General features: G+C 44.9%; 1 protein-coding gene across 1 annotated transcript in view; it reads left to right on the plus strand.

Moving 5' to 3' along the window:
* The first annotated feature begins 6,606 nt into the window (after positions 1–6,606).
* Positions 6,607–23,324, plus strand: part of PTGIS (prostaglandin I2 synthase) — a 72,078-nt gene continuing 55,360 nt past the window's right edge. Inside the window, exon 1 of the mRNA XM_030211468.1 lies at positions 6,607–6,853. Coding sequence (XP_030067328.1) covers positions 6,780–6,853 — 74 coding nt within the window. The 5' untranslated portion in view covers positions 6,607–6,779. The remainder of the gene's footprint in view (positions 6,854–23,324) is intronic.

Here is a 23,324-nt window from a genome sequence, read left to right on the forward strand (position 1 = left end):
TTTCAATCCAGCCTGCTTTATGAGTCAACTAGTCTACCTAGTTATAGAGCAGCAGCTTTTCTTAGCACAAATTGTTTATGTGCTGAGCAAAACTGTTTCTTGATGTGTATATCACCATTAAATAAGCACTAATACACTCGCCTTACAACAACGAAGTTCACATGCGGTCATCTCTTACGTATTGGGGTTTCTTTTCAACTGCTGCAGACTAGAATGATGATTTCAGGTCCTACAGAGGCTGGGAGGAAAAGTTTTGGAAGGAGAGAGACTGAGTGCATGAATCTGGGCTGCCTCAAGCTATGGACCAGAGAGGCACTGGTGATCAACGCTGCCAAAATCTCAGTCTAGTATCTCTCCCTCTCTCTTTCCTGCCCCCTGCAGGTTGGGGGGGGGGGGGGTAGAGGAGAGAGAGAGATGCTGGACCGGGATTTGGGGTTTTGGCATCCTTTATCATTGGAGGGGGGAGTTGAAAGAGAGGGGGAACTACAAGATCTCATCCCATGGCTTTTCCTACCATCTCTATGCTGATGACTCCCAAATCTACCTTTCTAGCCCTGATATCTCACCTTGCATCCAAACCAAAGTTTCAGCGTGCTTGTCTGACATTGCTGTCTGGATGTCTCAACGCCACCTGAAATTAAATATGACCAAAACCGAGCTTCTCATTTCCCCCCCCCCCCCCCAAACCTCTCCCCGTTTTCTATTTCTGTTGATGGCTCTCTCATTCTCCCTGTCTCCTCAGCTCGAAACCTTGGGGTTATCTTTGACTCTTCTCTCTCCTTCTCTGCTCATATCCAGCAGATCACCAAGACCTGTTGTTTCTTTCTTTACAACATCCGTAAAATCCGCCCCTTTCTTTCTGAGCACTCTACCAAAACCCTCATCCACATCCTTGTCACCTCTCGTTTGGACTACTGCAATCTGCTTCTTGCTGGCCTCCCACTTAGTCACCTCTCTCCTCTCCAGTCGGTTCAAAACTCTGCTGCCCGTCTCGTCTTCCGCCAGGGTCACTTTACTCATACTACCCCACTCCTCAAGTCGCTTCACTGGCTCCCTATCCGTTTTCGCATCCTGTTCAAACTTCTACTAACCTATAAATGTACTCACTCTGCTGCTCCCCAGTATCTCTCCACACTCGTCCTTCCCTACACCCCTTCCCGTGCACTCCGTTCCCTGGATAAATCCTTCTTATCTGTTCCCTTCTCCGCTACTGCCAACTCCAGACTTCGCTCCTTCTGTCTTGCTGCGCCCTATGCTTGGAATAGACTTCCTGAGCCCCTACGTCTTGCCCCATCCTTGGCCATCTTTAAATCTAGATTGAAAGCCCACCTCTTTAACATTGCCTTTGACTCGTAACCACTTGTATCCACTCGCCTCCACCTACCCTCCTCTCCTCCTTCCTGTACACATTAATTGATTTGTTTGCTTTATTTTTTGTCTACTAGATTGTAAGCTCTTTGAGCAGGGACTGTCTTTCTTCTATGTTTGTGCAGCGCTGCGTACGCTTTGTAGCGCTATAGAAATGCTAAATAGTAGTAGTAGTAGTAGGTGGGGGGAGCACTGATGCAAAAGTTGGCTCAGGGATCCACAATCCCTTGAGCCGGCCCAGGCATGAATTTACCTTTGATCTTTCTTATGCTTTTCATCGTCTTTCCACAAGCTAACTCCAGAATGCTGCTCCAGGGATCCTGGGCTGAAAGCAGGGCAAAACTCCAAAGAGAAAGTTTGTAAGAAACAGAAGATAGCCCAATACATAATACAGGGATCAGGGGTTAAAATCTGATAAATTTCCTATCAAAGCCAAACTTCAGTGTCAGTTTGGCAGTTCTGCCTGCCCTGGCAAGATCTCCCTGAGGGCATATAAAAACAAAACTAGTATTATGGTTCTTACTATCCATGCCAGAGTGAGTCCTCCATGGTATAAAACTATGACTACAAGTAACATGTCGCAGATGGAGGTTTCTGTTTGCAGAAGAAACATATTCAGAACTATTCAACATAACACTTTTATTTGATTGCATACTGTTCCGTTACATGTTCAGAGCTTGGTGCTATATTTCAAAGCACATAAAATAATAACTTCATGATACATAATAATACAAATAAATAGAAATATAGCAAAAATCAGAAACAAAATCATGAACATAATAAATGAAACAACAATCACAACAGAATCATGGTAAACATCTGGAGGAAGAGAATTCTCTAACACAGCTGATGAACAGAATCATGATTTTGCATTCTAGAGAGTCAAGCTTCCCATGCTAATGAATGCATAGCAAAGCTTCTAGTGCTCAAATGTAAAAGTTGGCGTGGAAGGTATTTAGTGGAGGAGTGGCCTAGTGGTGGACTTTGGTCCTGAGGAACTGAGATCCATTCCCACTTCAGGCACAGGCAGCTCCTTGTGACTCTGGGCAAGTCACTTAACCCTCCATTGCCCCATGTAAGCCGCATTGAGCCTGCCATGAGTGGGAAAGTGCGGGGTACAAATGTAACAAAAATAAATAAATAAATTTAGGGCCATGATCATTTAAAGCCCCGTGAGTGAGGTTCCGAACTGGACACTCAGCATTACAGGGTTCCAGTAGAAGCTCTTCTTAAATCCTAGCTGTTTCATTTTGCACTCTTTGAAACTTGCATAGTTTATTTTGAAAAAAAAAGGACTGAATAAATTAGTTTAGAAAAGTTTGAGGTAGCACCTAAAAATCTCTAATGCAAAAAGTCACTTTTAACAAATTAGCAATAAAAGGGCTCATTCTTAATCAAGCACTGTTGTCTAAACTCATGACTCTATGGATAGGAAGTTCACAGTTCCCCTCCCCCCTCATTCTTTCCCCCATATAATACTTTCATAGCTGAGGAATTTATAGAGATGTGCTGAATGTGCATTTTCCTTTCTTTGGGCTTGCTAACAGAGGTCCTTTTATTAAGCTGCGGTAAGCACTAATGTATGCTTACTTCAGGTTAAAATCCACTACCGCAGGGCACGCTCAGGTGTCTTGTGGTAGTTTTGTGTTTGGCGTGTTACCCATGTGCTAAAAACAGTGGCGTAGCTACTATGGGGCCACGGGGGCCTGGGCCCCCATATATTTGGCCCTGGGCCCCCCCTGCCATGACCCTCTCGACCCCCCCCTTCCCACCGCCAACCCTCCCCTGCTGCCGTTGCATACCTTTGCTGGTGGGGGACCCCAACCCCTACCAGCCGAAATTCTCTCCTCGGCTGTGCGGCGTTGCTTGCTGAATGATCTGATCAAGTTTCTGTGCGTGCATCTGACATCCTGCACAGACGCACGCAAAGAAACAGATTCAAACTTGATCAGATCATTCGGCAACGCCGTGCGGCCGAGAAGAGGACCTCGGCAAGAGAGAGTTGGCGGCGGGAAGGGGGGTCGAGAGGGTTGCGGCGGGGGGGGGGGTCAGCAACGCCGCACGGCCGAGAACAGGACCTTGGCTGGCGGAGGTTGGGGTCCCCCGCCAGCAAAGGTATGCGGCGGGAAGGGGGGATCAAGAGGGTGGTGGTGGCAGCGGCGGGTGGGGGGGATCAGTGGTGCTGGAGGGGGGGCTAAAATGTGCCCCCTCACCTCGGGCTCTGGACCCCCCTCCCGTCGAAGTCTGGCTACGCCCCTGGCTAAAAATCTAGAAAATATTTTATTTAGTGCTGGGGCGTGTTTGGGGGTGGAGAGAAGGCGTGCCCAACATGAATCAGTTAGTGCAGCTGAACGGCTGTGCGCTAATCAATTAGTACGTGGTTAGCGCAGAAGCCCTTACCACACTAATGGTCACATGCTAATTGGGAAACTAGCTCATGGCCATTAATGTAGGAAATAGAAAATGCGGCCATTTTGCTGCCATGCTAAAAGTAGCCTCAACGTGCAGGAAACCCATGCACTAGTAATAGCGCAGGCCACATTTTAGCGCAACTTAGTAAAAGGTCCCCTGTGTATTAACATTAAATAGCCGCGGGGGCGGGGTTAGTGACGTTTTGGGCGGGGCCGATGACGGGGGAGGCGGGGCCGATGATGAGGGGGGCGGGGCCGGTGACGGCAGGGGCGGGGTTGATGACGGCGGGGGCGGGGGCGATGGGGTGGGGGTGTCAGGGGCGGGGTTTGAGTTTGGGCGGGTTTTGGGCTGTTTTTAGGCTGGATTGGGTGGGAAAAAAATTTTCCACCTGGCAACCCTGACTGGCACATTGCCAACGCAGGGTGTGTGCCACCAACAATAATGTGACCAATGACATGCCCCTGCATATCAAGCACAAAAGATTACATACTGAACCACAGAATTTGTTTTCTTTCTTCAACACAGCTCCCAAGCTCCTTCCCGCCCCATCCCCGCAGGCCCTGTCTCCATCCCCACCCCATCCCCATGGGCTCTGTCCTCATCTGCAGAAGCCTCGAACACTTATGATTTTATATTTAAATCTTTTATTAAAATATAAAAAGGAACCATATGCTGTACAACTGTTGTGTATAAATTACAAATCGAGAACAATAATAACAAGGAGCAGCTATAATAACCCTCCTTCCCACCACCACCCTCTACCCTTCCAAACCCAACAAAAGGTGATTTCTACTACACCAAGGAATCGTAATTCACACTGTTAAAATGTCCAGGGGTATAAAATACAACCCGTTCTAAATACCCTAGAGAGGAAAAATATGCCTTGTGAAGCACTGCTATGTTTTTTTTAAATCTATGGAGAAATAAGAAATCATCAACAATCTCAGGATTCAATCTAGCTCTCCTGTCTTCCACAGTCCTTCCTGGAACAGAAGTTGTCTTCTTAGAAGATTTGCTGGTAGCAGGATGTACAGGATCTCCCATGCACAATTTGCTAGTTGTGGCCAGTATGTTTGCTTGTTTTTCCAAAAAATCAAAATATCTTTGTAGGCATCACTTAAACATAAATAACAGTCCAGTTCATTAACAGGCTTCAAAGTAGAAAATGACATGGGGACAAAGTTTGTCCCCGGTCCCTGTGGGCTCTGTCCCCATCCCCAAGGGATCTGTCCCTGCCCCGTCCCCGCGGTTACTGCGGTTCCCCGTCCCGTGTCATTCTCTAGTCAGAGGATATGGGCATGGGTGGAGAGTGGAAATGGAAAGCAGTTGGCAGCAAAGTGCTGCACATATTACATATCTAGCAAGTAGAGAGGTGTGGTAGCCGTGTTAGTCCACTCTTAAGGTTATCAATAGAAATCAAACCAAATAAAACATGGAAAAGAAAATAAGATGATACCTTTTTTATTGGACATAACTTAATACATTTCTTGATTAGCTTTCGAAGGTTGCCCTTCTTCGTCAGATCGTAAGTAGAGGTGTGTGGTAGCCGTGTTAGTCCACTCTTAAGGTTATCAATATCATTCGTCAGATCGGAAATAAGCAAATGTGTTGGCAGATAGTACATATAAGAGAAACATCAAAGCATCACTTTGACAGTCTGACAGAGTGGGAGGGTGGGGGTATGCATGGGGACATCAAAGCATTTCATTGATATTCTAACAGGATGGGTGTTGGTAGGTGAGAGGAGGGTAATAAACAGAGAAATAAAGCTTTATGGTTTATAATGGTTTAGAAAACCCAGATCCTTATTAAGTCCTGTTTGTTGGGTGTCAAAATATTCAATCATTCTTATTTCAAAGGTCTTAGGACCACTTGCTGCCTCCTAAGTGATTCAACACCCCCAGTAGCTCCCATGTTAAATTTGCAGCTACCATACGGTAAAATCTCATGGTTCCTGCAAATTTTATGACATGTAGCAGCAGCAGCATGGGGTGGGCCAAAGAGGCCATGACCCCCATTTTGAAAACGATTGGGAGTGCTAAACTTACAACAAATTGCCCCACAAGAACTTTCCTCAATACTTGGTGGGGGGGGGGGGGGGAGGGCTCAGTACCGACAATACCTATAGACAGCGGTGTGCTGGAGCAGGCTCTCACAGGCTCGCAAGAGCCGGTTGTTAAGTTTTTAAGAATTTTGGGAGCCAGTTGTTAAAGCAGGGCCCTCCATGGCTACTTTAACAACTGGCTCCCAAAATGTGGGCTTCGGCCCCCTGCTGAATTATCTTTTACTTTGCTGGTGGGGATCCTGAGCCCTGCCAGCCAAGTAAATAGACTACTGCTGCTCCCCACTCCTTGTTTCCAGCTCTGGGCAGCAGGCTGGGACTTCTCAAGCATGTGAGAGAAGTTCCAGCATGCTGCTCAGAGCAAAATGTTAGGAGTGGTGGCAGTCCATTTATTGGCTGCCAGCAAAGGTATGCCCAGCGTGCCCGCACGAAGGGAGGGAGGGAGGAGAGAGGCAAGTGTTGCGCCCAACCCCCCCCTGGCCCTTTCAACTGCAGAGCTGGCTACATCCAGAGAAAGAGCCTGTTGTTAAAAATTTATCAGCACACCCCTGCCTATAGAGCAGACACCTATTTTGCCCAACATAGTATCAGCAATTACAGAGCTTGGGAGAAGAACAGGAGATTGGTTTATTTGACCATCCCCCTAAACAAAGCTACCCCTGGTCCACCCTCCTAATTTGTTTCTACCAGTTTTCAGAGGAGCAGGAATGCACACATTGCAAACGCTCCCATTGCTGTACCTGGGAAGCAGTGAGGAGGCGGGACCTCCGTGACCGCGCGTCAGCCTCGCCCGCCGCTTATCTACAGGCTCTAGACCGCCAGCCCGCTCTGTAGAGCGTCGGAGAGCGGGGCCGCGCGGATCTGCAGACTGCGACGCTCGCGCCGGCCTCGGGTGCTTCTGGCTGGGTATTCGCGCGCGCCTTCCTCGTGCAGCGGGATGCTACTCGTCGCGCTCACCACTCTGCTCGTGACGCTCGCGCTGCTCTGGGCGCTTTACTTCAGGAGGAGGCGGTAAGTAGTTCCCAGTGGCCTCAGTTCCCTGCTCCGTGCCGGTCCCAGGAGAGGCAGGATCCCCCCCCCCCCCCCCCCCCCCCCACCAATAGTCTCTGAGCCACAATGCATCTAACGGTAGCCATAATTTCAGCAGCGAAATCCCTCAGCTACATTGTCAGGTTTGCAAATGCGGAATTATTTTCAGTTTATTTGCAAATTTAAAAAAAAACCCTTTTTTTTTAATGCACAGTTTCTGCTGTTTTCCCCCCTTTTTTATTTGTGGGGTATGTAATGTTGGAAAGAGCAACTCCTACTCAGTGCCCTTCACATTTCTTCCATCCCCAATTCTCTTCCCGTCGAGGAAGTTTTGCTGTTTTGGAAGTTTTTCCGCACCATTTAGGGGGTGCATTTGATTAGCGATTTGAGCCCGTAGAACAGAGTTTTTATTTGCATATGGAATTGTCCTCAGCACTTATAGTAACATAGTAGATGACGGCAGAAAAAGACCTGTACGGTCCATCCAGTCTGCCCAACAAGATCCAAAAAAGCAGGCGTTAGGGAAAGCTCCTACTTTTATGCGGCATAGGCATTCCTGAGGCAGGATCGGCACTTTTCCATGAATCGTATAAAATAAACAACATGAGCTCGATTCTCGAAGGCACACGTATCATACGTAGTAAATGGCAGATAAAGACCTGAACGGTCCATCCTTGCCATTCTCAGCAAGTTGCTCCTGCTTTGGAACAGGTGTAAGTTTGTGTGGAGCTTTTTTTTGGGGGGGGGGGGGGGGGGGTGTCTCTAGCACAATCATAGGAGCCAACTTTTCAAAATTATTGGGGGTGCTAAGCCCAGTGGAAATGACTCCTCCCTGGCCTGGACACATACAAGGAATTTTCTCAATATTGGGGATGCTCAAGCACCCACAGAGTCGGCTCCAATGAGCACAATAAAAGCACCCATTTGCCCTCTAATAACATTACGCTCTAAAAGCAACAGCACTAGTGGAAGATTTTTCTGTTTTCCTTTAAGCATAATTCAGTTTCTATTTCTGATGTTTATTGACGTTTATGAGACGGTGTTATCGAAATGATTAGGTTTCTGCAGACCCCTTCATAAGAACCCTTATAAATTCCTGGTTAATCCAACCGTTAGGCAAGACTAGGCAGTTGCCTACCGCGGCATCTTTTTTTTTTGGGGGGGGGGGGGGCAGCAGACAGCCAAAGCAAAACAATAGATCTGAAAGCCACACACACTCAAAGAACCGCCGGCACGTACTAACCTGAATTTTTATAGGACATTTGCTGGTGATCATGTCTGTTGAATTCAATAATCTAAATTTTGAGGGGGAAGGGGATTGCAGGCTAGGGCCTGAAATTGGGGGGGGGGGGGGCGGCTAGAGCTCCCACCACAGTTGCAGTGGCTCTGAATAAATCCAGCCAAATTAGGACGTTGTTGTGTTGACCCTCCAAGCTAGTTACAGTGGTGTTTTCCAAGCATGACTATAGAAACAAAGAGTAAAATGCTATTTCCAAAAATATACTCCTACTACAATTGTAAATGTTGTTTTTAATTCTAAAAATGTAAAAAAAAGAAAAGTACATGTAGGGCAGTATATTTGGAGAAAATTAGTGGGATACCTAAGAGTTAAACCTGAGGGACAGCCAAGTATCTGGAAAGTTAATATTTTTGAGGAATTTAGGCTGCACTCCTAAGCTATAACTATTCAGACAGAGTAGGTGGGTAAGTATTTCCAAACAGTTTACAAGAGAGATAATTACGTTAGTTAAAAAAGAAGAAAAAGGAAAAAAAAAAAAAAAAAAGGTTACGAGCATCTTACAGTGGCTTGTTGCTATTTTGAATGAAACAGATGTGACGTTAGAAGAAAAAGGAAATAAGTGACTCACGGAAGAGACAATTCTCATTTCTGTTGTCCCTTTACCTTGCAAACATAAGGGTGGGTATTTTTTTTAAATGGAGAGGGAAGGGAGCAGCTAGTTATGGTCTGACGAGGTTTTATATATTCTAAGGGGCAACTCAGTGCAGTATTTGTAAGAAAAAATACATCCTCTTAGTTAATGGAAATATGCAAACCAAATTAAATCCTTCTGTTCACGGTTTGGGTTAGGTCACTCTAGAATTATTAAAAACAAAAACTTGGTATATATACATCTCCAAAAATGCTTAGAATGATCCTGAGAGAAATAGTACAGTGTATCATTCACAATCACTCAGTTTATATCAATTATCGCCTCTAAAAATTTTTTTTTTATTAATAACTTAAATATAACACTTCACCACTCCACCCTGACTCTGAATGACGTCTTTCTATAACTGTTTGCTTAGTTCCTATCTGTCATCCTTGATCTCTTTTAACACCAATTGTATCTTTTACCCTGTAATGGTGATGCCATAACAGATCTTTGTAAGCCACATTGAGCCTGCAAATATGTGGGAAAATGTAGGATACAAGTGCAATAAATAAATAATAAAGCTCTAATTTTTTAAAGTTTTTTTTTAGTGCTCAGAAAATACAGTGTGACCATACCAAAGTCAATGGCCACTGTTATCGATCAGTGCAACAAACCAAATTGTCCATTTAATCTCCATGTGGAAAGTTCACATTTGTTGAAAATCATAGACTTATCTTACACTGAATTGTTCTTTTCTTGGACAATCCTTTTATTCACTGCTGAAACGCTTCACCAGTGCCACATGTGATGATAGATACAGTGCTAAGATAAGCATTTTCCAACTCGGATTCCTAGTTTCACCTGTGACGGCTCCTTCAGGGGGAGTCTTGTTGTACGAGAATCCATTGTTATATGGCTGTTGGGAGGGAGGGAGGGAGTCGAGCAGGCACTGTCTCTTCATGTTCAAGTGTACAGCGCTGCGTATGTCTAGTAGCGCTATAGAAATGATAAGTAGTAGTCTTTGGGATTCCGGAATCTTGCTATTATTTGGGTTCCGGAATCTTGCTACTCATTGGGACTCTGCACAGAAGCTTGCTACTTTTTGGGATTCCAGAATCTTGCTACTCTTTGGGATTCCAGAATCTTGCTACCCTTTGTCCTTATCCCTTGTTTGTCCTATTTGTCTGTCCTAATTAGATTGTAAGCTCTGTCGAGCAGGGACTGTCTCTTCATGTTCAAGTGTACAGCGCTGCATACGTCTAGTAGCGCTATAGAAATGATAAGTAGTAGTAGTAGGGAAGCGATTTTGCTGCAGGCTACCAGAGAGGGCCGGCCCACATTCCCAGCATCTCTTTAATCTGCGCCTTCCTGCTGCGGCGTGTCAGTTTTGCCCTCTCTCTGGCCGCCCACAAATCCACTTAGGGATTTCCCGTGACAACTTGATGACATCACGCCTGCAGCAGGAAAGTTAGGGAGAGGGTGCAGAGAGCAAGATGGGGGGGAGGGGTCCTTCACAGCAGCTGCCATGTTATGCATGGCTTGCTCGCCACGCAGCTCGCTGGCCTTTGTTAACATTGTGCCAATATTTAGGTATCTATTCTGTAAAAGCACAAAGGCACCTACTTTCCTTTATAGAATATTATTATTATTATTAATTACATTTGTACCCCGTGCTTTCCCACACATAGCAGGTTCAATACGGCTTACATAGTAAATAGAATTACAAAGTCTTGAAGGAGAATGTTACAAGTTGTAGTAAACATAGTAGTAGTGGGGTTTTGAGGATATGTAAATTGAGCATGGAGAGGTAAACAAAGATAGGATGAGAAAAAGGAGAAGAGATTGGGAGGGGTAAGGAGTAGGAAGGATGGAGAGGAAGAGATTGAGGAATGAGCATAAGGAGATTGTGAGACACGGTCAAAGGTATAATAATCGTCAAGGCAGGAATCGTGGGTGGGCTTAAAAAGTTAAGTTGGGTCATTAGGGTAAGCTTTCTTGAAGAGATGGGTCTTCAATATTTTTCTGAATGGTAGTTGGTCGTTGATTGAATATAACGAATATAGCGTAAGAGGTGAAATACTCGTCTATAATTTAGTCGTAAGCACTTAACGCCAGCCATACAGCTGATGTATCTTCTATCTGTTACGTGCATGCGAGCTCAGCCCAGATTCCATCTATGTATTCACCTACCTGTAAATATGTGCTATGTAAGCTATGTGCATATTTACAGAATTTTGACATTACGTGTGCATGTGCACACTATTGCATACATGCCATTTATTCTAAATATTTGTATACATAATTGATGTATAAATGTTTACATCTACATTATAGAAGTACCCCCCCCCCCCCCTCAGGGGTGAATTCTGTATATGGTGCCAAGAAAAGCAGGATTCTGTAAGCCGCACTTAAAGTTAGGCACGGTTTATAGAATAGCGTTTACGCCCGGGAATCGCACCTAAGTTTAGGCGCAGCCATTTGCACCAAATGAAATGTGGTGCAAATGTATTCACTTAAATTAGGTGCATATCCTCCCTTATTCTATAACAACGTGTGTAAATGCTAGGAATACCCCCCCCCCCCCCCCCGTTCCACCCATGACCCTCCCATTTCTACACCCCTTTTTTTACTCACATGTAAAATTTAAGCATGGATCCTGCGCCTAAATTTACATACATTTCAATTAAATCTAATTAGTTGCAATAATAGCTTGTTAAAAAGCCAAATATTAGTGCTAATTAGCTCGCTATTCAATTAAATTGCGCACACAATGTTTGGCGACTTTTATAGAATTAGGGGGGTGAATGTGCAGTAATGACATTTCCTCTGTGTTATACCAATGGGAACTGCTGGGAACACATCCAGTAGTTAACACAGAGGTGTTGCAGATACTGTGTGTTAATTCTGGCAATTCATTTGCAGTGTATGCATAAAAGTTACCACACTTTAGTAAATAGGGCCCTAAGTGTAATGGGGTAAGTATTTTAATAAGCTACAGGAGCTGAATTTAAACTTATGCCTAAAGGCTATGCATAGTTGTTATAAGTACGGTTTGTGATTTTTTTCTTCCCCATGGCTTATGATGCAGGGTGTTACTTTAAAGAGTTAAGGCTGCATTTTATCTAGGATTCATAGAGGCTTATTTTCAAAGCACTTAGCCTCCCAAAGTTCCATAGAAACCTATGGAACTTAGCCTCCCAAAGTGCTTTGAAAATATGCCTCATAGTCTCTGCTCTGCAATCTATTAGCTCTCAAAGCTGGACTGTGCTAGCTCCTCCATCTTAAAGCACACACCCTAAAACACTTGGAGGCTCATTTTCAAAGCATATAGACTTACAAAGTTGTAATTTTGTAAGTCTATATGTTGTGAAAATATAAACTTACAATTTATAGACTAACCTTTATGTTTTAAACTATGTTGTACAGTAACTAAATATTAGTTATTGTACTTAAGAACAATTTTTATAACTTGTAAAGAAGTACAGGAAACATTTTTTACTTTTACTGAAGTAATAATTTCCCCATTTTTTTACTGCTTTTACTCGGTTACATCTGTTGGTTGCAGTTAACAGTAAACAATAAAAGTGGAAGTGAGATGTAAATGACGATTCCTCAGTAAAACAGGTAAAACAGCAAAACCTGGAACAGGATTTTGCTGTTGCAAACCTTGGCACGCAAACAGTGGATCATCTTAGCTTAAAGTTTGCTGTTCAGTGGAGTTGTCTGTGTTTGTTGGTTACTGGTCTCCAGCCAAACAGAAAAGCAATGATTGGGTTACTTTGAAGCAGAAATGAAGCTGAAGCTGGTTGTAATTTTTGGTGAACAGACATATGTCTGCATCACAACAGACTGGTCATCCCATGGAAAATTCTGTATCGGAGTGACAATCCACTGGATAGAGAGGAAAGTCTGTTTGTCTGTCCTTAAAAGACTGAAGGGCTCCCACACATTTGACGCTCTTGCATCATTTCTTGACGATATTAGACAAAAATTTGTAAGAACAACAGAAAACAGTTCCAACTTTGTGAAAGCCTTCTCTGTAAATAGCAACAGGGCCACCGAGAGACTGAGCCGGGACAGGGACGCTGCCACTGCCACCCCCCAATCGCCCCCCACCGATCGCCACCACCTCCCTGGATCATCGCTGCTCCCGCCCCTCGCCCCAGGAATCGTCGCTGCTGCAACTGAGGTACCTTGGAGCTGGCGGGGATCCCGAGGCCCTACCTGCGGAAGAATCCAGTGCTGCTCTTAACTCCGTGCCTGCTCTGCCCCTGCGGCTGCTTTTTTTTCTCTCGTCGCGCATGCTCGGTTTCAAAACCGAGCATGCACCTGAGGGGGAAAAGCAGCCGCTCGGCACGGCGGTAGAAGTGAGCGAAGAGCAGCGCTGGAGGGAGGCCCAGCGCCGGAGTTTTGTCTCTGCTGCGCCTGTCGGGACCTGATCAGTCGGGGCCTGTCAGGAGCAGGGGAGAGAGAGAGAGACCCCGGCGCCGGTCCCGGGGAATTTTGCCCCCCTTTCAGTGGCCCTGATTAGCATGACAGTGATAACGAAGATGGACACAAGTGATGAATTAGACAGCACTGCCTTCTAATGCAGATGATAATGGCAATGATGATGATAAAAGAATTCGTTGCCATAAGGAAATCAGATGTTTCAGGCAGAGATTCCCCCCCTGTTCAATACCTGCAAACCCAATCAGAAAATATCGGTAATATTGCAGCCTGGCCTGATTTGAAGGAATTTTTTTTTTAATCAGACTGAACAATCCACTTCCTGATAGTGTGGTTGTTCAACACCTTTTTAGCTGTGCTGGATTAATGACTCACAAGTGCACTCGCATGAGTGACTGTCGTTTTCAAAACCTGAGTTTTACTGAAAGCAGTTGTAGAGCAATAAAGTTGTTGAGATAAAAACATTAGGAGTTACGGATCAAGAAAGGGATCTGGGTGTCGTCGTCGATGATACGCTGAAACCTTCTGCTCAGTGTGCTGCTGCGGCTAGGAAAGCGAATAGAATGTTGGGTGTTATTAGGAAGGGTATGGAGTCCAGGTGTGCGGATGTTATAATGCCGTTGTATCGCTCCATGGTGCGACCGCACCTGGAGTATTGTGTTCAGTACTGGTCTCCGTATCTCAAAAAAGATATAGTAGAATTAGAAAAGGTACAGCGAAGGGCGACGAAAATGATAGTGGGGATGGGACGACTTTCCTACGAAGAGAGGCTGAGAAGGCTAGGGCTTTTCAGCTTGGAGAAGAGACGGCTGAGGGGAGATATGATAGAAGTGTATAAAATAATGAGTGGAATGGATCGGGTGGATGTGAAGCGACTGTTCACGCTATCCAAAAATACTACGACTAGAGGGCATGAGTTGAAGCTACAGTGTGGTAAATTTAAAACGAATCGGAGAAAATTTTTCTTCACCCAACGTGTAATTAGACTCTGGAATTCGTTGCCGGAGAACGTGGTACGGGCGGTTAGCTTGACGGAGTTTAAAAAGGGGTTAGATAGATTCCTAAAGGACAAGTCCATAGACCGCTATTAAATGGACTTGGAAAAATTCCGCATTTTTAGGTATAACTTGTCTGGAATGTTTTTACGTTTGGGGAGCGTGCCAGGTGCCCTTGACCTGGATTGGCCACTGTCGGTGACAGGATGCTGGGCTAGATGGACCTTTGGTCTTTCCCAGTATGGCACTACTTATGTACTTATGTACTTATGTACTTAAATTCATTGTAGTTGTACTTTTACTTTTTTTTTTACTCAAAAAGTATTATGGGGCCCTTTTACTAAGCCGCATCAAAAAGTAGCCTGCGGCAGTGTTAACGCGTGTTTTGGGTGCGTGCCGGGCCAGTTTTCACTGCGTCTGCAAAAAAGGTTTTCTTTTTGTAATGGGAAGGGGAAAGGGCATGTGGTAAAACTGAAACCAATGCGTGCCTAAAACTGGGCTGAGCCCTTAACGCCACCCATTGTTCTAGTGGTAAGGGCTCAGAGTGCTACTCACGCGGTGACCGATCGGCGCATGCCAACTGCCGATTACCACCGGAAAGGCCGCACATGGGAGGAAATAAATAAATCATCCAGACATTATGGGCACGTGGAAAATCTGAAATTACCGGCAGGGGGGTGCGGTAGCCTGGCGGTAATCTCATTTTGGCGCATGCCGCACATGCATAGAGCCTAACGAGCCTTTGTAAAACGGCCCCTATATTAGGCAATAACGTTTTTTACTTTCACTTAACTAAGGGGTCCTTTTACAAAGCTTCGAAAAAAGGTGGCCTGCGGTAGTGTGGGCCTGTCTTTTAGGTGCGCACTGGGGCCATTTTTTACCACGGCTGGGAAAAAGTCAATTTTTAACGGACCAGGACATGGGCCTGCGCTAATACTAAAACTAGCGTGCGCCTATTTACATCCTGAGCCCTTGCCGCAATCCGTTGCGGTAAGGGCTCATGTGCTACCCACACGGTAACCATGCAGCGCGTGCCAACTTGGGCGTGCTGCCGGTTACCACCAGGAACGTCCTCCCCCCCCCCTTCCCCGGTGGTAGAAAATAGAAAATGATTTTCTACCGAGGGATTTGGCGTGCACCAAATTCGTAATTACTGCCGGGTGCATGTACTACCCCAGCGGTAGTGCCGATTGGGCGTGCGCTACCCGCTCGTTAGCCCTCTCGCGCCTTTGTACTTTTACTTAAGTATTAAATTTTACATTTATTTGTACTTTTACTTAAGTACTTTGACCTAGTACTTTCAACAACCCCTCTTTTAAATAATCCATATGCTCAGAGGTAAAGGTTTAGAAAGGCACAGCCATGAAGTGTGTGTTCTTGAAAATGTTTATACTAGTTCCTGTTCAAAAGTTTCTGCTTCTGGAAAAGAGATGCATAAGTTTCCCCTTCAAAATAATGAGTCTGATTTGCACTTGGACATATTGTTAAAAACGAAGGGGTCCTTTTACTAAGCTGCGATAAGAACTAATGCATGCTTACCGCGGCAAAAAATGACTTACCATGGGGTGCGCTCAGGCATCCCGCGGTAATTTTGAGATCAGCTACCCATGTGCTAAAAGTAAAATACATTTTTTGAGCGCTGGGGGTCAGAGAGTGGGCATGCTCCATGCTAATCAGTTAACGCAGCTATATTGGTTAGTGCGTGATTAGCAGGTGAGCACTTAACCGCCTGCAAAATAGGTGGTGGTAGTGGCTCACGCGGTAATGGCCAGTGTTCCCATAATAAAATCCCATATGGGAATGTTGGGCAGCTAATGGGTTAATACAGAAAATAGGAAAATCCGACTATTTTACCCCTGCCGTAAAAATGGCCTTAGTGCTCGGGACTGATCCGTGTAAGGACAATCAAAGACTACTTTTTACCGCAGTTTGGTAAATAAATAAGGGACCCTTTTACTAAAGCTTAGCGTGTTCTAAGGAGTCCTTTTACCAAGGGCCCTGCGCTAGCTGCGGGGGCCATTTTTGCTGTGCGCTGCAGCCCTTTTCACTGCAGTGGGTAAAAAAAGGATGAAAATAGACATGGCCGTGTGATAAGATTGCGTGGCCGTGTGAGGGGGAAGCACTTACCGTCAAGTAAGGGCTCCCATGCTAATCTGGCGGTAACCGGGTAACGTGCGGCACTGCACAGTTATCACCGGGTTAGTGCCAGCCTTATTTTCCCCAGCATGGAAAATGATGCGCCGGGGCTGGAACTACCGCCGGCACCCACCTTGGATTGGCGGTAGCTGCAGATTATCATGCGGTTAAGCCCACGTTGGGCTTACTGCCGCTTTATAAAAGGGCACCTAATTCCATTAGCACGTGCCCTTTTACTGAGGCTCGTAGGCACCTATGCATGTCCAACATGCGTCAAATTGGAACTACCTGCCCGGCTACCGCATGCCCCAGGCGGTAATTCCATTTTTGACGCGCATTTTATTTATTTATTTAATTTATTTATTTCTAACATTTATACCCCACATTTTCCCACCCATTGGCAGGCTCAATGTGGCTAACATCAGTCCGTAAAGGCAATCGCCAATCCGGTAAACAAATGAAGTACAGTAAGGTGAATAGGAAGGACAGTAATTACAAGGGACGAGGGAAAAGAGGGGAGGGGTAATAGAGTCCATGAGGTCCATAAATTAGTTGTATTCCAGGAATTATGGATATAAGACGGGTCCTTTAGTGTAAGCCTTTCCAAATAAGCTGGTCTTAAGAGATTTTCTGAAGTTCAGATGATCATGTATAATTTCCACAGATTTAGGTAATGCATTCCATAGTTGAGTGCTAATAAAGGAAAAGGTGGAAGCGTAAATGGATTTATACTTCAGACCATTACAGGTAGGATGATGGAGGTTTAAATATGAACGGAGTGATCTGCAAGAATTCCTAGATGGCAGATTGAGAAGGGTATCCATGTAACCTGGGGCTTCACCATAAAGAATTTTATGGAACAGGCTGCAAATTTTAAAAGTAATTCGTTCCTTTACTGGAAGCCAGTGTAGTTTCTCATGAAGGGGTCTAGAACTGTCGAATTTTGATTTTCCATAGATTATCTGGCTGCTGTATTCTGGGCGGTTCGGAATTTCTTTAGAAGTTGTTCTTTGCATCCCGCGTATATTCCATTACATTTTCTACCACGTGGTGCTTACCCGGCGGTAATCGGCAGTGTACGCACACTGACAATTACTGCCCAGTTAATGTGTGAGACCTTAACCGCTAAGTCAGTGGGTGGCGGTAAGGTCTCAGGCCTAATATAGTCGTGCACTGGTTTTAATTTTGCCACACGTCCATTTTCGGCCACAAAAAAAGGGCCTTTTTTGCAGGCACGCTGAAAAATGGACCTGCGTGCATCCAAAACACGTGCCTACACCAACGCAGGCCATTTTTCAGCACGGCTTAGAAAAAGGACCCCTCAGAGGCCCATAGGTATAAAATGGGCTTGTTAGCATAAGCATGCGTTAATTTCATTAGTGTGTGCTAAGCTTTAGTAAAAAGGCCCTCACATAAAAAATAAACATTTTTGATTTGTTGGGCAGACTGGATGGACCGTGCAGGTCTTTTTCTGCCGTCATCTACTATGTATGTTACTATGATCATTATTTATTATTTTCTAGAAAAATGTTTGGGCAACACTACTACTTACTACTACTACTTATCACTTCTATAGCGGTACAAGGCATATGCAGCGCTGTACACCATACACGAAAAGACAGTCCGTGCTTAAAGAGCTTACAATCTAAATAAGACAGGTAACAGACAGAACAATTAAGAGGCAAGGGGAATTACAGAGGAGGGGATAAAGGTACAGGCAAGTGAGCAGTGGTTAGGACTCAAAAGCAGCGTCAAAGAGGTGGGCTTTTAGCTTGGACTTAAAAACGGCCAAAGACGGGGCTAGACGTACATGCTCGGGAAGTCTATTCCAGGCATGTGATGCAGTGAGATAGAAGGAACGGAGTCTGGAATTAGCAGTAGAGGAGAAGGGGACAGACGAGAGGTTTGTCAACAGAATGGAGTGCTCGAGGAGGGGTGTAGGGAGAGAGAAGAGTGGAGAGGTACTGGGGAGCAGCGGAGTGAATACACTTATAGGTCAGTAAAAGAAGTTTGAATTGAATGCGGAAACGGATAGGGAGCCAGTGAAGTGACTTGAGGAGAGGGCTAATGTGAGCAAAGTGACTTTGGTGGAAAATGAGTCGTGCATCAGAGTTTTGGACTGATTGAAGAGGAGAGAGATGGCTAAGTGGGAGGCCGGTGAGAAGCAGGTTGCAATAGTCTAGGCGAGAGAAATAGAGAAAGGGGGGAGAGGAGAGGAGTGTTTAGGAGGAAAGATGAGAAGCTCGGTCTTGGCCATTTTCTATCAACGCTTTCTACAATTCTAGACGGTACATAATAAAAATACGTATTAAATGAACGGAGAATAAAAACAGAACAATCAAAAATCAACATGAAAATATGCTGTCTTCCATTAGTTGTTCTTATCCTCTGCCAATATCGAGAAAGTTAAACAAATCCAAAGGCAAACCGAAAGAACAATGTTTTCAGACATATTTTAAAAACCACAAGGCTCTGAGTACTTCTCACACTGCAGTGCAACGAGTTCTACAATTTAGGGCCTGCAGTATAAAAAATGGCCAATCTGTGTCGATAAAGGGTATGTTAAGAAAATCTTGTGAAGTAGATCGGAAAGAGCGTGAGGGGTTGATATATATGAAAGTTTGCTGCTAATACTTTTGGAGCATTATTGTTAATTATTTTGAAAACCAGCACCATGGTTATCGTTTGTTTATTTAGCCTTTGCATTTCTAGTTTAGGTTTCCCAGACACAGCCCAGGCTGCATAATATAATTAGTTCTCATACAAAAAATTATTTCAGTATATACCAAAAACTATCACACACGATAAACCCCACATAATAAAATCTACTGAAATAAATACATGTATATGTTGAAAACTAATAGCCTTCTTTGCAGAATACTCCACCTTCATCATGTCATAAATTTAACTCTCCATATTCCTCCTTTCAAGAAGTTACCACAGAGGATTGCTTATTTTATTGCAGTTCTTGATATATTGCCCTTCATTAAGAACATCAAAGCAGTTTACATTCCAAATATTAAATGCATGCAAATGTAAGAAAAACAATGCATTACCTCCCATTTCTCACAAATATAATCACACCTTCTATCACCACCCCCTCCCTAAAGCCTCAGAGGCCTCTGCAATCAACCATGCATTTGACACCCTTCTGATATGATGTAAAACCAACAGAAAGGTTTAGGAATGCCTGCTTCCTAGTACAGTCCCATTCTTCATAGCAGGGATTGAAAAATATTGAAGCATAGATTATTGCTGATAGGTGGTCTTCTGGGAGAAAAAGACGTCAGCTGTCTTTAAATACGCTTCAGTTGCAGAAAGCAACTAGTGTAGAAAATGTCAGTTTTATAGATTTTAAAAGACAAATCCAGTTAATTTCATTTGAACTGTTATATCTCGCTATTCTAGGAGACCCATCCCCCTCACCCCACCCTTGTTCACAGTGGCACACAATAGAATTTCTTCATAAAACATATAAAAAGTTAAAATCATTATTATTTGCAGAACCTTAAAGACAGTGGTAAGGATTTTGAACTGGATAAGTAGCTAGTGCAGTGTTTTAAGCAGGGGAATGGTGAATTCCCACCTCTTATGTCTTAGCAGCTGTGTTTTGAATGATTTAAGGGGATCTTTTACTAAGATGCACAAAGAAATGGGCTTATAGTGCATGCTAACACAAGACTTTCTCATGCACTAAGGCCATTTCTTTTTTTTTTTATTTTCAAATTTTTTCAACAATTTCAAGATTATGCTCTTGATCAGCAAAGTGTGTTAACATTTCGGATAGTATACAAATAGGAAAATATATTAACAAAAGAATAAACTTAGTTTCCAACACTTAAGTCCTCTATTATCGGATCCAAGAAGTTAATTACAGGTAATTTAAAGGAAAAATTTACTAAGATTAATCAGCTCCCAGTTGAACAGAAAAATATTATATTAAACTCCTTCAGTTCTTTTCGAAGCAATAAAAGATGACGAATGCGAAGGGTCCATGAAAACTTACTCAAGTGAATTTAACCGAATAATGCGTTTGCAAGGAAACCTCAAATAAAATACTCCTCCAGGTTGTTGAACGGCAGGTTTTAATAGCAAAAATTGTTTACGTCTTTTCTGGGTCTCTTTCGAAATGGCAGGAAATAAATTTATTCTTAGATCCAGGAATAACTTATCCCTGTTTCTAAAGAATAATCGTTGAAGCCATTGCTTATCAGGAATCAATGCTATAATGGTGCTGGTGGCGGGAAGAGTGTGCCTCAGTGCTGCGTCGATCGGCGCCATGGAGAGCGAGTTGCGATGGTGTACTTGACTCCGTGTGCGTTGTTGTGGTGTCTCGCATGGGCGTGGTGAGAGAATGAGCGCTGGACCCGTGGAGAGTGGCGCTGGCGGCGTGAAGAGTGCCTCAGTGCCGCGTCGATCAGCTGATCAGCGCCATGGAGAGCGAGTTGCAGGTGGGCAGCGAAAAAGGAGACCCAAGGGAGAGGCAGCTGAGCGCTACTGTGCAGGACGGTGAGCTCTGGCTGTGCTTCAAGGAATTGACCAATCCTATTTAATAGAATGCACCTCCAACATTCTGAAGCTGAGAAACCTCATGTGGTTGGTCACTTCTGCTTGTGACGAACCCAGAAGTACGTGATGTCAATTCAGGAGATGGATACAGAGAGCAGGAATGCCTCAGCCATGCAGTCAGCTTCAGAATGTTGGAGGTGCGTTTTATTGTATAGGATATGTAAAACCATCAAATGGTCAATAACCAATGACAGTTCACCTAACTCAGAATCCATAGATTGTTTGACAAAGGTTTTTTTAAAGACCATATTTCTTCATCATTTTGCACCAGCGGTTATTGACCATTTGATGGTTTTACGTATTTTATATAAAGAAGACTCCTGAAGCAGGCTCACTGCCGAAACACGGTACTGTGTCGAATCTTCACCAGTAAACTGTTTACCGTCAATTGAAGTCTCCTCGTCCAATTCTGGTTAGCCTGGTCTATTTCTCACTTCTTTTGTTGTGCTGTTATTTTGTCGTGGGATCTTAGTGTTCTTCTGCCATGGCAGACCTCCACTACTTCCCACCCATGCCATGCCCTCTCTCAAAAGATTTTTGCAAGAAATAAGTAACACACGAATATCGCGCAGAAACAGGCAAAACAATGTGGGGTCGTTTTACTAAAGGGTTGGCGCGCAGTCCGGAACTACTGCTGGGCTACTGCAGAAACCCAGTGGTAGTTCTCACCCCCCAGCGCATGCCATTTCCGATGCTACAAAAATATTTTCTATTTTTGTATCGCTGGTGCTTACCCGATGGTAATCGCTGCTCGGTTACTGCCAGGTTAGTGCGGGAGCCCTTACCCCAACCTCGATGGGTGATGGTACGTTCTCCCCCTGAAATGGGCGCACGGTAAGTGGTTCACTTACTGTGCAGCCATTTCGTTTTGTGATAAAAAGACAGTCTTTTACCCACTGCAGTGAAAGGGAGCCTCAGAGCGAGTCAAAAACATGCGCTTACACTGGTGCAGGCCCCCTTCTACCGTAGGTTAGTAAACGGACCCCTTGCTAGCCTCTCTTTCACGTGCTAAGGAGTGGAGCACCAGTCTTGCAATCCAGAGGTGGCCGGTTCAAATCCCACTGCTGCTCCTTGTGATCTTGGGCAAGTCACTTAACCCTCCATTGCCTCAGGTACAAACTTAGATTGTGAGCCCTCCTGGGACAGAGAAATATCCAGTGTACCTGAATGTAACTCACCTTGAGCTACTACTGAAAAAGGTGCAAGCAAAATCTAAATAAATAAAATAAATATTAGGGCTTAATACCCTTTATTAGAAGGGCCTGTTAAGTATTTGCCTTTTCATACTAAGGCTCAAATCAAGTTCCATATCATCATGCTGATCAATCCATAGACTGGTGGGTTGTGTCCATCTACCAGCAGGTGGAGATAGAGAGCAATCCTTTTGCCTCCCTATATGTGGTCATGTGCTGCCGGAAACTCCTCAGTATGTTCTCTATCTCAGCAGGTGGTGGTCACACACAGCAGCAGCTCTGGCTAGGTCTCCAAGCCTAATTTTTAGGTTTTGTTGAGTACCTGGGGTTGAGGGCTCTTCTTGAGCAAGTGCAAACCTGGTGGCGCCAGGTCCCTCCTTTTCTCCCCCCTCCCGCTGGCTCCGTTAAAAAAAAAAAAAATTTTTTGGACGTCCTTAAAGGCGTTTATTTCGACGTTTATTTAAACGTTTATTGCAGCTACTCACTGGGACACCAGGTCGTTACAGCTCGGAGCGAGAAGCAGGTAATTTTTACCTTTTTATAGCGGGCAGGGGGTTCCCCGATCGATCTCCACGTGGCCTATGGCGTCGGAGGGCGAGGGCGCGAAGAATCGCTCCCCGGACCGCGTGTGCGCTTCTAGCAGGGATGCGGGGGTCCGGTGGAAGGTTGGGTGTCAGTTTGGAGGCCGGTCAGTGTCCCGGGTCTTCCTCCAGTGCGGTAGTTTTTCCTGCCATAAACACCCATCCCCCGCTGCTCGCCTCCGCCATCTTGGCCGGCCACTCTGCTCGGACGGCTTCTTCTTGGGCCGCCCTTGAGCTGGGAGACGTTAATGCCATGGCCGCCCTTGATTTGGGCGACGGCAAAAAAGCGGCTAAAGTTAAGCGCCGTTCTTCCCGCGCGGCTCCTTCGCGGAGTGTCGCGCCGGACGCCATCTTGGATGCGCAGCATGTTTCTCCCCCGCTCTTGCGAGCGCCGGTTGAGGGTGCGTCTAGGGCTGTGGCCCAGGCTGCACAGTAGGTAACTCACCTTGAGCTACTACTGGAAAAGGTGCAAGCAAAATCTAAATAAATAAAATAAATATTAGGGCTTAATACCCTTTATTAGAAGGGCCTGTTAAGTATTTGCCTTTTCATACTAAGGCTCAAATCAAGTTAAATAGGTATAGTACAATCTCAATTATCCAACCTTCCGGCATATCTGACAGACCCCCCCCCCCCCCCCCCCCCGGTGATTCCAT

The sequence above is a fragment of the Microcaecilia unicolor genome, chromosome 8, assembly GCF_901765095.1.
Source record: "Microcaecilia unicolor chromosome 8, aMicUni1.1, whole genome shotgun sequence".
Classification (NCBI taxonomy): domain Eukaryota; kingdom Metazoa; phylum Chordata; class Amphibia; order Gymnophiona; family Siphonopidae; genus Microcaecilia; species Microcaecilia unicolor.